The 15,811-nt window shown below is 33.3% G+C and overlaps 1 protein-coding gene across 3 annotated transcripts in view; it reads right to left on the reverse strand.

Moving 5' to 3' along the window:
- RAB11FIP2 (RAB11 family interacting protein 2) overlaps window positions 1-15,811 on the reverse strand; it is a 50,462-nt gene that overhangs the window by 15,886 nt on the left and 18,765 nt on the right. The window contains exons 4-5 of one of the 3 annotated variants that reach the window (XM_034440237.3): window positions 13,379-13,424; window positions 447-4,367 (exon numbers count right to left, since the gene is read on the reverse strand). In XM_034440237.3, coding sequence (XP_034296128.1) covers window positions 4,140-4,367; window positions 13,379-13,424 — 274 coding nt within the window. In that variant the 3' untranslated portion in view covers window positions 447-4,139. Of the gene's footprint in view, window positions 1-446; window positions 4,368-13,378; window positions 13,425-15,811 lie in introns of those variants that run through there. The other 2 variants (XM_087872937.1, XM_060683024.2) reach the window with 2 other exon arrangements.

The raw sequence follows: 15,811 nt of genomic DNA on the forward strand, positions 1-15,811 counted from the left end.
TGATTTTAGCATCCAACTGAGATGACTTTTCTCCAAAAGGGAGTTCTAAACCTAAACAAGACTGCAGGGCAAGTAACTGATACAGTAACAGTGAGCTCCTTTTACCACTCTTATCAGCTAATGTGAGCATATAACCATGTTTACTCAGTTCTAGTTTTTGTCTTTTTCTACTGAGGCTACAGGCATCATTTCTGGCACATTTGCTGTGTTTGTGTGTGTTTGTCAATCATGGTGCCAACTAGGCTCCACCTTCAGAAAGAGGCTGCTCAGGAACCATTGAGTTCAGTACCCGGCTTTTCCCCTGTTGCAAGGGTTTACCAGGCACTGACCAATTAATTGGAATTTTAAAATCTTATTTAATGGAATACATTTCATCTACTAATTTGGTATGGCAGAGTAAAATGCAGCATATACTGAATACATTAAAATGATGACGACACAAGTGACCGAGTACACAGTGGCATTTTATTAGTGCTTAACATGCAGCAACCACTGGGACAAAATCTAAAATTTAGGATTACAATTTTGATTTTTAAAAAGTGTTGAAGACTACAAATGCAACAAAACTGATGGTTCATGCATTTTCACATTCTACACACATAGGCTCAACTTACATCATGACTTTCCATTTTGTGGAGAAAAATCGTCGTTCAATAGATGAACTTTTCTTGTGCAAGACCTGTTTGGGGATTTAATATATGGCTATACAGGCTTATGCATTTTATCACACTAATACATAAAAACTGGAATCATCCATGCTGAATGAATCGGAAAAATCATTCATGATAAACTGAAATATACGTACTTGAGATTCTTTTGATACTTGGTTTAGAAGATTTAGTTGGACTAACAATCTTTTAGGGTGTAATAGTGTTATAGTCATAAAATTATTTTAAAAATTTAAAAATTTAAAATTTAAAAAAAGATAAAGTGCTATAGCAGTTGCATACTAAAAACTTTTAATAACAGTAATTAAATGTAGAACTATATTGAACATTCATAAAAAGGGATATCTGGAAGATATCTCATGTTTAGAAATAGTTTAATGGAACTAATACTGCCTTTTTCTTCCTATCAATGCTATGGCCTTTCTTCAGTTGCTTTGAAATCGGAAGGAAATTACCATATTTAAAACATGTTTTCAAATACATATATTTGCATTCCTAACATTCTACAAATGCACAACTTGTGCACAGGACTTTGGATAGATAGCCATTTTACATTTTTAATAATATTCAGTGCAGCAATAACTTTAGATTTGATTTCTTTTAAGAATCTGAGCAAAAGGTTTAATGGAGGCAGAAGGGAAGAAATCATTAAAATGCTTAACAGAGATTATTACTCCAATTGAAAAAAGCCTTCAAAATACAGGCAATGTTTTCATAGCTGGACCATTACAAATAGCCCTTGATTTAAGCGAACAACAATAGATTAGTCAACTATAATCTATGGATAATTCTATATTCAATGAAAAACTGTAATTAAGCTCAAATTAATGTTCATGCAAGGTATCACAAGAGTGTGTAAAATATATGCTTTCCTAATATTACCCATCAGGTAATTTCAATAGATGTAATTTGATTTTAAACAATGCTTCAGAATTATTTTTTTTATGGAACATTCTTGGAGGCAGCATTCTATTTTAAATAAATTAATGAATTATAATGCTTTCCAGAGAATAATAAGCTCTGAAAACACATTAATACTGGCTGTGATTTCACCAACATCATATTTAAAGCAAAATTGCCTTCTATACTGTTAAAGAAACATAGATGCAACAATTATGCTTTTGAAGGCAGTTCCTGCTAATTTATATTATAGATGGTACTTTGTATTTGTTTCTGTAAAACACTTATAAAAGGAAGCCTTGTACCTCTTTTGAAGTTTCAATTATTATGTACCTAAAGAAACTGATATTTAAGAAGTTGATCACAAAGCAGTATTTAAATTATATTAATAAATATATAAGCCATTTAATATATAAATTATAGAGTTGCTATTTATATACATTGCATTGAATATATTTTATGCTTTTTAATATACCTGCCTTTTGTGATTTTTATAATTAACTATTGTAAATTTAAAGTATCCTTTAATTCACTTTTGCATCAAGCAGAAATTAAAAGGAATAGAGAATTTAAGCAAAACAAAAAACAAAACCCTTCATAAAACTTAACTTTATTTTAATTTTAAGAATTAAACACTTTACACTCCAGTCTGTTGTTTTTTCCCATTAAGATTAACCAAGTTAATTTGAAAACTTAAGTTTTTAAAAGTTAAATATTAAAAATTCCAACATATAAAGTGGTTTACATTCATCTGGTATATTTGAAGAACACATGTAGGAAGGACCTAATGAATTTAATATAGTAGAATCTCAGATTAAATGTCATTGGCCCAAAAATTTAAATAATATAAGTGGAAGTCATTAAATGTGTTACCATGCAACATCTGTAAGCTTTCAATCACCAACTGATTTTTAAAATATATTCTATACAAACTATGAAAATAAGCACCTATTTTAAATGCACAAGTTAACATTAACAAATAAAGCATAGTTTAGGATTTGTACTTTATTTGAATTATAGAGGAAAAATGTATGCAAACTATCTCCACTTAATAAGTTTTACTTATTTATTCCAAACTGTATCGAAAAATAAACCAAAGTCTAATAATTCAAATGGGATCTCTGTTCATGGCACAATATGCTGCTTAATGTGGGTAGGGAAATTTAAAAGTACAAGGAATACTTGCTCCTTCTGATAATACGCTAACCTATTATAGTTACAAAACGGTTTTAATCAGTAATACATAATCAAAAACAAAACTTTCTGAATTTAAATTATTATTACTCTGAAAAAGGGAAAATATTTTCCATTCTTCTCCATAGAAATCCTTAATATGTTTGTGTATGAAAAAAATGTTCATTACACAATCAAGAAGAAAATTGAACAAAAACATCATTTCATTCTTCCAAACACTGCATCCTCCTCATGTCTAAGTCTATTTGCACTTCATACTAGCAATCATTCTGCCTGAATTTTTATAAAATAAAGGAATAACTTTTTGATTACAATATAGTAAACAATATTTTCTGTATGGCAATATTTTCCATTAGAATTGCATTTACCACTTTGAAATAGTTGCACAACAATGCACATACATTTATTTAGTCGGAGACATGCTGAGTCAAATATGTCCATCGTTCTTTAATAGAGGACAATATTTGATTCTGACACAGAATACAGTACTGAAATAATTGCAATCTATTTTACAAAATAATTTCCTATATTGGAGAAAACAAGCAAGTTAATCTCAATTTGTTGTCTCAAATATTGCAGAACCCAAATGATGCATATGTTTATGTATATGTGTATGTGTATACAGACAAACCCCTAAACACACATGTATAGGTTGGCTGACAATGACATATTAATATTTAGACTGTTATGTTCCTGTCAGCTTTTCTCCCCATACTTCTTATACTCTAAACAAATGAGGTATTATCCACTAGTTTCTTCTGCTTTATTTCTTTCTTTTTAAATATGCATATGTATGTTTAAACTAATGGCATGCTGTACCTTTGTATATTAAACTCTGGTCCATCCAAATAGGTTATGGAATTTGCCATTTGAAAAGCTCACATTTCTTCAAGAGCACAAATGTAATTGTTTCAAGCTCTACATCAATACTGTCCATCTCCTTAGACAAAAATGTATTATCACCTCATTTAGTAGTGATTCCTAAAGTACATCACATTTTCCTTCATATTAAGAGCTGCAAAACACATTCTAACTCTGCACATTCATTCTGGCAGCATGCTGCAAAACTCCAAAAGTGTTTGATTGAAGTGCAAAATAAATATTCAAGTATGTATATTACATGACTATTGTACAGTATTATTCAAACCATAATATTTTGAAAATAAAGCATACCTGGATGTACATGTTCAAGGTAAAGGAATGTTTTGCAGCAAAAGGAGTTTACATTTCACCTTATAAAACTTGGAATTTATATACAGATTCAAGAACTAATACTAACTTAAATTTGGAGTCAAATGCATGAATATGAAATTTACAATATCAAAACTCTGGACTGATCCATCTTCTTAATTAATACCAAGGAGTGTTGGCATTAGCTTAGCTTTTTGAAAATTTGCCAGCTCGCCGAGAAGGTTCATATGGCACTCGTAGAATACTTGGAGTTTCTTCCATTACTCGTACTAAAAGATTGTCAATGTAATCCTCAAGTTCACGAATGTGGGTATCTTTTTTCTTCAGTTGTTCTTTGTGTTTCATCAACTCTTGTAAGACCTCTTCATATGTAAGATTACGATATCCTGTTGAAGCATCAAAAGGATTTCCATCCTAGAATAAAGATATTTCTTTAAGATGACAGACCTAGGAGCATTGTCTTAATAGAAAAATGTGAATCAGAGGCCTCACAAAAGTTTTTCCATATAATTCATATGGAATTATTTCCATATTTAAATAAAGAGCAAAGAAATGCACTTATGACAAACACCTCTGCATAAATACTGCAAATACATCAAGACCCATTTCTGTCTTGAAGATATAACAAGTTTTTAAAATATTGTAACAAACAGCTTACAGGTAATTCTCACAATTGCTCAGTTGGGACCAGAACCTCTGTCATTAAGTGATGTGGTCCTTAAGTGATTCATACTCAATTTTATTACCATTTTTACACAGTTTATAAGCAAATGTGGCTTCCCACATGGTTTTGCCTGTCGGCAGCACTGAGTTAGTCTCAAATGGTGATCATGTGACCTCAGGAGTCTGCAAACATCATAAACACATACAATTGCCCAGTGGCCAAATTTTGTTCACATGACTGTGGGGATACTGCAATGTTCTTAAGTGCGAGGGCCAGTCATTTTCCAGTGCTGTCATAGGTTTGAACAGTTGTTAAACAGGATTCAATCTGGGTTGGTCTTCATTCGTGAGTTGTTAAACAAATGGTCATAAATTAAGGATTACTTGTATTTAACCGTTTCTCCATATCACTTCATGTAATTTCAGCATTGCTCTAATTCTATTATCATAGCACATCCTACATAGCACTGTACAGGGTGATGTACAGTGGTCACAAATTTCATGAATTAATGAATAATGAGAACTCAATTTCTAAAGAAATGCAGAGAGAATTAGTAAATGTGTCCTATATGTCATATGGATTGGTAAAAACCAAGGATACTTATATTACTATCATGTGGAAGCTGCAGGCAATATTTCTACATCAGAGCCAGAAATTGTAACCATACAATTTCAGAATTATTCACACATTTTCTCAAATCAGCCACTGGACATCAAGAATTATAAAATTTGGTATATTTGTATTGTTTCTATCAAACTTACTATTCCAAAAAAAAAAAATCTGTTTAAATCAAGTTCTGATTTGTATTTATATATCCATTGTACAATTGGTCAATAGTATGGAAAAAATTAGCCTTGATATAAGAAAACAAGCAAAAGGAACATACTGTACTTTCTGCTATCAATTAAGGATCTAGGGCAACTATTATGACTATGAAGTACTGGAACAATCAGGGTAACTATATTCATAAGCCAGGAAAAGAACAGCTATATCCTTCTATGTAGATAGAAGCCCTTAGCTGCAACAACTTGTAGACTTGAGCCTGAAAAGGGGGAAAGTGAAAGAAACAGGAACAATTAATTGCCATTCAAGAAAGAATTAGCGGAATGAAGATTAGTCTTGCCCAGCTGGTCACAAATCCTGGGTATAGTTTATCACTTTGTTCTGGCCTTGAAGAACTGATCTCATCCACTCCCTTTGCTTGTATATCTTGCTTTTTTTTTTTTTTTAGTTTGTAAACCTGATGACAGGGCCTCTCTCTCTCTTTTGTTATATGTGAATAGCTAGTTAATTGAAAATTGGGACACAAATACTCACACAAAAGCAACAAATAAATAAATAAAACAACCCAGAGAATTCTGGGTAAATCCTGCAACTATCAGAATGGTTCAGCTGATTAATTCTGGCAGAACTTCAATAAGAAAGTTGCAAGAAAATATAAATACTAAGAAATTTACAGAACATCATTTTTTTCCATCTCTCACTGTTGGTCTGCACCAAAAGCAGGAGCAGATTGTAATTGAGATCTAAGTGAAAGAGGCCTCCATCTGGGATCCACAATGCAGTGTTATTAAGTGAACATTTCTCTGGACTGTTTCCCACTTTCCTGGCAGATGATGATGCAAGGCAACTAGTCTATATTTGAAAAGAACCCAATATGATTAAAATGGATAATAGACATGACTCAAAAACATTTCTTGGTTGCTTCCCAACAGTGAGACAATGCTACATACTTCTTTTTAATGAATTCAGGCTCTATTTTAAGATTTGCTGGTATCTATCACTTTCTATATTTAAACAACAAGTTAGGGCTAATTCACATCCGCAGAAACCACACTATCATCCAATAATCTGCAACTGAATGAATGAAATTGAAAGTATTACTGCATATATGAGGTAAATTCTATGATATAAAAATGCTCTCTCTTTCTTATTTATCTAGATGACAATTAATACATTCAAATCATCAACTAATGTTGAGCTCATCAAATATAAATATCAATGAATTCTTCTGCCTTTTTGAAACTATTCACAGTAATAGACAGATACAGGCATATAGGTATAGATTTAAAATGGCATTTAAAAGTAAGTGAAACATTTAGATGTGCACAACTACTTTCTAATATACAAAACAGGCAGAACATTTGCAAGATTCCAGATATGTATCTGAAGCATTTAGACTGCTACCTGATGAATGAATATGAATGGAAAATTTCCATGCAGTTTGAAAAAAAGGAAACATCTCTGACCAAACCACCTTAAAATCTGTTCTATACCTCATTATAATCTGACAACATGTTCTAATTCTGTAACCTAATGAAAGAATATGCAAATTCCCCCTTGTTCCATTTTGTATACCTTATCTGTACAATTTTATATACCAACCTTTGCCTAGCCTGGTAATATAGGGAATGAAATTGTTTATTTATTTATTTTTTATTTATTTTATTAGATTTATATACCGCCCTACTCCTGCAGGATTCAGGGCAGTGAACAGCCAGATAAAACACATAAATTACAAAATTTAAAAACAGTATAAAATCTGATTAAATAATTTGGCCCATAACAATTTAAACAACCCTAATGTTTTTAAGACAAATTTAAAATTCATCATTTGAATTAAAAAGGAAAAAGAAAAAGTTAGGCCAGGCCGGTCTGTTGAAATAGGAAAGTCTTGAGAGCGCGGCGAAAGGTGCGTAAATCCAGGATCTTCCGTATCTCCGGGGGGAGCTTGTTCCAGATAGCAGGTGCTCCCACAGAGAAGGCTCTCCCCCTAGGGGCTGCCAGTTGACACTGTTTGACCGACAGCACCCGGAGGAGCCCCTCTCTATGAGAGTGTACTGGCCGATGGGAGGCTATTGGTGGGAGCAGGAGGTCCCGTAAATAACCAGGTCCTAAGCCATGGAGCGCTCTAAAGGTGGTGACCAAAACCTTGAAGCGCACCCGGAAGACCACCAGGAGCCAGTGCAGCTCGCGCAGGAGAGGTGTTACATGGGAACACCACATCGCTCCCATAATCACCCGCGCGGCCGCACTCTGCACCAGTTGGAGCCTCCGGATGCTCCTCAAGGGGAGCCCCATGTAGAGAGCATTACAGTAGTCCAGGCAGGAAGTGATGAGGGAAGGAGTGACCGTGCGTAATGAGTCCTGATCTAGAAAGGGATGCAACTGGCGGATCAGGCGAACCTGATGAAAAGTCCTCCTGGTCACGGCCGTCAAATACTCTTCTAAAGACAGCCATGAATCCAGGAGGACGCCAAGTTGCGAGCTCTCTCCGTGGGGGCCAACGACTCGCCCCCAATAGTCAGTGATGGGTCCAACTGACTATATCGGGACGCCGAAAACCACAGCCACTCGGTCTTGGATGGGTTGAACCTGAGTCTGTTTCTCCCCATCCAGATCCGCACGGCCTCCAGGCACTGGGACATCACTTCAAGGGCATCGTTGGGGTGGTCCGGGGTGGAGATGTACAGCTGAGTGTCATCAGCGTACTGATGATACTTCACCCCGAAACCATGGATGATGTCACCCAGTGGCTTCACATAAATGTTGAACAGAAGGGGCGAGAGGACCGACCCTTGCGGCACCCCACATATAAGGCGCCTCGGGGTCGACCTTTGCCCCCCTGCCAACACAGACTGCGACTGGTCAGAGAGAAAGGAGGAGAACCACCGCAGCACAGTGCCTCCCACCCCCAACTCTTCCAACCGGTGCAGCATGATACCATTGTCGATGGTATCAAAAGCCGCTGGGAGATCTAACAGGACCAGGACAGAGGAACAACCCCTGTCCCGAACCCTCCAGAGATCATCAACCAATGCGACCAATGCCGTTTCCATGCTGTACCCGGGCCTGAAGCCCGACTGGAACGGATCTTATTCAAGACATACCTAAAAATTGAAGTTTGAATTGCCTTTCTTTCAGAACTGAATCTTAAAGGTACAAAGATTTATGGTACTTCTAAAGATTGTTTGTCTAAGTGCTGTACATTTTAGTCCTACCAGAGTTTTAATAGAAAAATCAGAATATTTGCAATATTCATATTTCAGTGATACTAATGACTCTGTGACTATATATGTTTCTCTTCCAGATTGACCAAAGTGACTGTAATATCTAAATTTAAGAATAGCGATAAACTGTCAATATTGCAATGCAACACTTAGTAAAAAATAGAATATCTGAAATTTGTCTTATATGGCTGGTCATATACAGATTTTTTCTTTAAATGGAAGAATAAAAGAGATGCTTGTGTAAGTTTTTAATTTTAATACTAATTTGTATATTGTTATAATGATTATTTTATGTGTGTAATGTTTATATTCAATTATTATATGCTGCCCAGAGAAACTTCTTGAAAGGCTGTATCCATTTGATTAATGAATAAATAAATAAAAAACTATTGATTATGCATAGATTATGGTACTTCATTTACTGTGCAAATATACATTTGCATACTATGTATCAATTCAAAATTAAGCTCCATTGTATCAATATAATCAAATTTGAATAAAGAAACAATTTATTAAACTGAGTATGACTATCATTAAGTATTGTACCTTATGATTCTTGATGAATATATCTTTTCTTTTTATGTACACTGAGAGCATATGTACAAAAGACAAATTCCTTGTGTGTCCAATCACCTTGGCCAATAAAAAATTCTGTTCTGTTCTGTTCTGTTCTGTTCTGTTCTGTTCTGTTCTATTCTATTCTATTCTATTCTATTCTATTCTATTCTATTCTATTCTATTCTAACATTACACCGAAAACAGATATTATACACTGCTTCTCAAATGAAATTTATTTGTTAATGTTATCTACAAATAAAAAAGTGTTATGCTATCAGCATAAAAGCAAATTCCTCAACTTGTCTACTAGTAAAAACCAGAATTTCTGCTATGAATGTAAGATCCTTTAACTACTTATCATATAGCCATTAAATCAGATTTTCAACAAATGGGAAGGTTTGTTTATATATGAATATGATCATAAAAATCATCAAAAAAACACCAAAATCATTTGTGATTTAGGAAGCTAAACTACATCAAATGTACAATAATTCAGTTTCAATCTCTTTTATTTAAATTTCTTCTATTTAGTTTGGCTATCCTACATATCATTAAAATATGCAAGTGGAAATTTGAAATAAAGCTAACTAGAATGGGTGAGGGAGGGAGGCAATATAAATGCTGCAAATCAGTCAAGTGTTAATTTTTTTGAGCTCCTGATCGATCATTAATTGAAAATAAAGAGAATGCTTTACTTATGTTTATATCTCATCTGCTTTTAGAAATCATCTCAAAATAATGTGTATATCTCCTGCAACTTTATAAATACTTATAACTGAGAAAAGTTTACAGTACATAGACATAGCTTTCAAAATCTAAAAGAAATGGTGATCCATACTTTTTGTCTTTCTGAATTATATAAGTAATAATTCTGTATCTATATATTCATTTGGGCTTAAAAAAATATGTTCGTATTTTAGATAATCAATTTTTCTTCCTGTTTCCAACTTTGTAACAGTTGGCAGAAGAGATACCATTTTAATTATATACCACAGATGGTTGAATATATTAAATTTTGTTCATTTCTGATCATTTAGATCAAAACATATGCATAGTTGCAAGTAAAACAACTATGTCTATGCAACTAATGTAGTGACTGAGATCTGCATAATTTTACTATCTTAAATGGAAACACATGTTCAGTAAATGAGGACAAATTAACAAAAAATAAATATTCTATGCCATTTCCCAACAATACTGATATCAAATTCAATAAAGAATAAGAGAAAAAGTTTCAAGCTAGTAAGCGTGTAGAGAAAGCCTGATAATCAAGTATTATTTGGGTACAAACTGATAGCTGCTGCTGGAAAAAGCAAAGATAACATTTGAACTTGGCATTCTTTGATCATTTGTTTATTCTAATGAGGAGTTTTGTTTTGGGAATATAATTGAAACCACTTTCACATCTCTTGTTTTACTTTTCCATTCTCCTTTTGGCTTTTTAATTGGGCTTTCTTTTCAATGGGCTAACTCTTGTTCAATCACAGGTGATGGCACTAACAAAACAAAACAAATACCATTTTCCCAGGGGAAAACTACAATGTAAGTCATCGAAAGAGCAATATCTAAATTACTTCAAACTTATTTGTTCAGTTTAATATTTAATAGTTAAGTTGCGATCTTTGAATTCTTACAATAATTATGTTTTAAATTTCCTGAAAAGTGCCTTCTAGACATTGTATTCCCATAATTTGGACTTCAAAAGTAAAATAGTGTTTTTTTTAGAAATTTGTTATATTGTTCTGAATAATAATATAGAAGCAGAGACATAAAAAGCTTTTAAATATTGGGTAAATAATAACATTTATTATGCAGGCACTTGGCAACCTGCCCACGTTTACAAATACAAGGCGTGTTTCAGCTTCCTTAGCCATCTATCTCCTCACCCAATCTCGGACTTCAGTCAGTCTGTCGTCTTCTTCCTCCCATTGCTGATAAGATGCAAATGCCCAGGTTAGCAAGGGCAATGGGAGTGCAGAATGCAGTGAGGTCAAAAGAGCAGAAATGTTGAGGAGACAGAAGGGATGGGTTGAAGCAGAAATGTGCTAGCAGGGTAGGAGAAGCGTGAAAGCCTTGCCTAACTACAGCACAGTCCTGGCTTAGTGACAGAAACAGGGACTACCAAAACTGTTATCACTAATACTGTTTTGCCTAATTACCACATCACTTAGAGAGGGAAATTCCAGTCTCAATTGGGTTGCAAAGTGAGTACTACCTGCAATTTTTTTTTCAGTAATTCTAAATTACATTTTCTTTTTTCATTCTGGTTTGTCGCTGTTGCTCTTTGTACTCTACTGGGAGTCATTTATGATTGAGTTTATTTTTAATAAATAAATAAATGTTTCTTGATTATCATCTTGTAATATTTATTAATCAATCTAGAATTCACATTTGGATTAACTTTCCTAAACCACTTAAAAAGACCCATAGGACTTGGATTTAGCGAATAATAATTGAGTATATTATCTTCGAATAAACAAAAAGCAAAAGGATGAAAAGGGATTAGGGAATTTAGGTTCAAAAGTGCTCATGCATTGTCATCTTCCAGTATTTCTGTTACCTTCTAATATATTTCCTTCTTAAAATATATATTCCAATAAATTTAATGAATAAAAGTTCATATTTCCATCAAACCAACAAGTTTGTGTGAAGAAGTATTATTCTGTATCTAGTCACCCAATTAAAAATATATAACCAAGGTGAAAAACAACAGGTAATATAGTTGAGAATGTATGACTCCATTCAATATAAATAGAGGCCAAGGGAGGTTAATCTCTTCAGATTAGAAAGCAAGAAACTGGGGAGAAATATACAGCAACATAAATAAAGTTAGATAATTAATTTTTCTTTAACGTAGAGTAAGGATAGGCAGCTATGACCCTTGAGCATTTTTTGTAGCTGCCATAACTGCCATAACATATACTGCAAACACTTAAAACTGATAAAATAATTTATTCCCATTTTAAGGCAGGAGATTATTTTAAAAAGCATAAAAACAATCTTTTAAAAGTTAAACTCTCCCCAAAACAAAAAGAGAAAGTGATAAACCCTACCCCCAACCAAATGTGGTATTTGGTTGTTTCTATTGTCCATCACTCTTCCATCCAATATAGCCTTTGCTTCTAGAAAAAAGTGCTGCCTCCAACCACTAAAAGATTGCCCATCTTAAATATAAGAGGAAAGTACTCTCTGTGCAGGTCAGTCATATCACCCACTTACATATTCAAGCAATGTAAGAAACAGTCTATATTTATACCGGTACAAATTCATCCTTTTTATGTTAGAAAGTTTAAGCTAATTGTTATTCCTTGCGTACTTAAAAACATTAAGAAAACACATAAGTAGGCATGCATCCCTTCTTATGGATATCAGGTATGGGATTAGACTGCATTATTCTGCTTTTCACCCAAACTTTTAATATGTGGTTTGATTCATGAAACTACTTGCCACAGGTTCATGAAGAACAGGCTACTGTATTTTTCGGAGTTTAAGACGCACCTTAGTTTTTGGGGAGGAAAATAAGAAAAAACTGATTAGTAGGTGGATCCTCGTCCCAGAATACCACCAATCAGCTGTTCCCAGAGGTGAATTTTAGCAACAGGTTCCTTGGTTGTGAGCTCTGTGCCTTGCTTTTTTTTCTGCCTTCTGTTTCAGAAAAAACTTTTTTTCCTGCCTCTGAAAGCCTCCGAAACAGAGCTTTAGAAAAAAAGCCCCTGAAGCTCTGTTTGGGGGCTTCTTATCTGAAGCTCTGGGGGCTTCTTTTCTGAAGCTTCATTTCTGATGCTTTTTTCAGCCTCCGAAACCTCCGTTTGAGAAGCCGGGGGGGCTACATTCAGAGTATAAGACGCACCTAGATTTTTATCCTCTTTTTTGGGGGGGAAAGGTGCATATCGTATGAAAAATACGGTATTTATACCTTTAAATTACTAACCACATTTAATATATCTCACGTCAAAATAATCAACAAGAAAAGACAACTTGTTTCTGAATTGTCCATTTTAAGAAGGAAATAAATGTATTGGACCAGATAGGTTTCTGAATTAATTCAGGAAAGAAAATCTGCCATTTGTACTATTAAATTAGGGTTCAATCAGTCAGTATAAAAAAAACAACAAAGTTTTAAACAACAAAGCTTTAAACACCGGATATCCTTTCTCAATATCAAATGGAACATTAATCAAGTAGTTACTTACCATTGTTTTTTGAAATTCTTCAGAGTTTTCGGAATTCACATTAAGACTATGGAAGTAATAAAAATATATATTATATAATAAATATTTAGAAGCATATGATCTCAACATAATGGTTGCTCTTTTTTTCCATATATCATCCTTCCCCCAGATTTTTGAAAATCAGACATTTTTTTCTAAAGAGCACTATCTTTTTAAAAGTTAACGTGTTAATATTTAACATGTGTAGCAAACAGAAAGTTCAGAAAATTTGGATGTCTTCAAGAGCTATATGAATAATGGAGTTCAAACCCTTACAAGACATTATCAGACCATATGTGAGCTCAATAAAATTACCGTGCATGGTAATAATGTGCTACTATTCTGGTTACAAAACAAACACAAACACACTCTTCTTTACTATAAAGTCATAGTAAGAAGCAGTAAACTATATATACATTATATGCAAATACTATACATCATAGAAAACTATTTGGCTGTAGCATTTTAAAATGTATATTAATGTAAACACATATACTAAGAGTGGATAAGTTGAGAGTTGGCTGACCCTATTCCAACTTTAATAACACTAAAGCACATTGATTCCTATAGGCCCTTCTTTATCTAGAATAAATGCTATGTGAAAATTGGCTGAAGTTTATACCAGGTTTTCAATGAAAGGGGTAGCTGTCCTAAAAAAACAAAAAACCTAATGGTTGACCCTTTGGGACTTTGTGTCCATGTAGCAAGAATATAGTTAGGATGGGGATCAGGATATTAGTTTTCCTTCCAGAAGAAATTTGCTCAGGTATTATCAGAGAGGAAGTAAAAGTCCAAATAAAGTAGAATAAAATCTCTTTATAAGCCTAAGTGCAATGATAATAGGTACTGATTCAACAATGGATTAAAACAGCTGGTTTGCTGTTTTCTCCTTTGAAGAAACAATATTGCAATTTGGCTCTGTCCCCAAATGAAGAATGAAGGAAAAAGTCATTTATCCCTAGCAGCTAAAGAGTTGATATTTCTAATTTCCATGAATTCAAATTATTCTAATTAATTCTAAATAACAAAATATAATTTGTTAGAAACTAGAAAAAGCATAACTTGTATCATTTTTAATTCTCTCAAAATGATTACAGGGAAATTCACAAGAATGACTCAAAATATAACAGTCTTAAGATATGTTTTGGCAGTAAAGAGACATCTGTTAAAGAAACATCCATTTGTATAATTACTTTTTAAACTTTTGTATAAACTTAGGGTAATATTTTTGTTGTAGGAACTGTAGATATTCGGGCTGTTAACAGAGATGTCTGCTTTTGGTTTACAGTATCTCAAGTGGGCAGAAGTGAAAACAGAAATTAACTTTCTTCTAAGTACTTTTGGAGGTTTGGAACATAGAAACAGTATGGGTATAGCAGAAGCAAACCTATGTGAATAATATTATAAACAAACCAGTCACAAAAGTAGCAATATGCTTTTATGTGAGTGTTGCTTGCCTTTACATTTTAAGAATACAAGTAAATTACCCCAAAATAATCAGGCTTCCAAAATCAAAACATTAGAAAAAATATTACAATTATTTTATATGCTAAGTTATGACTGCCCATATCTGCAAAATATATTCCAACTTTTTTTCCCTAAGCAACATGATGTCCAAAACACTTTTTGTTGCTGTTCCTAGAGTTTATCCCAACCACACTTTTCTGGTGAGATTGCTAAAAGACAATCTCCCATTTCAGGCTTCAAAACACTAAACTCTAATGCAAACTTGAAATAAGTTTACATAGTTAAAGTGATTCTCCTCCCCTCTCCCAACGCCCCCCACCCAATTATTATAAAATCAAGAGCAGACATATGTGTAAATTGTCTTCATCTACCTTTTTTATTCTTAACTGCCCAATGTGACCCTCAATCTCCTCAAAAATGTGAACCTGTTCCCTCCAAGTTTCTTTCCCTCCCTTAAAAAGACTATTATACATAACATCAAGATGATATGTTGCTAAGATAAACTTAGTTAAACAAATATCATAAAATGGTGTCCATTTTAAAAATCAGACCATATTATATTGAAGATACAATTTATACAGAAATGTAACAAATAAATAAATATTCGAGAAAACAGGGTGAACAGGAACATTGTGTGTGCTACAATTCTGGAATAAATGGACAATTTGAGAAAAAGGAAAATAAATAATTATTATACATATTAAATAAATTTTATAAATATAACTGAAATTATTGCCTTTTCCAAATCTATTCTACTAAAATTAAGATACTTTATTATTAACTTTTGTTAAATTTAAGTTTCCATCTGCAATTATGTGGTTCATTTCAGTGAAGTTCTTTTGTAAACAATAATTACCATAACAAACATCAAACCATGAATAACATTTTCAAAATGTGGCAAGGAATATACCCTGCAAACATGGAAAAATAGATTCCAAGTAGGCAATA

This window comes from Pantherophis guttatus, chromosome 6, assembly GCF_059756535.1.
Source record: "Pantherophis guttatus breed Tessera chromosome 6, ASM5975653v1, whole genome shotgun sequence".
NCBI classification, from domain to species: domain Eukaryota; kingdom Metazoa; phylum Chordata; class Lepidosauria; order Squamata; family Colubridae; genus Pantherophis; species Pantherophis guttatus.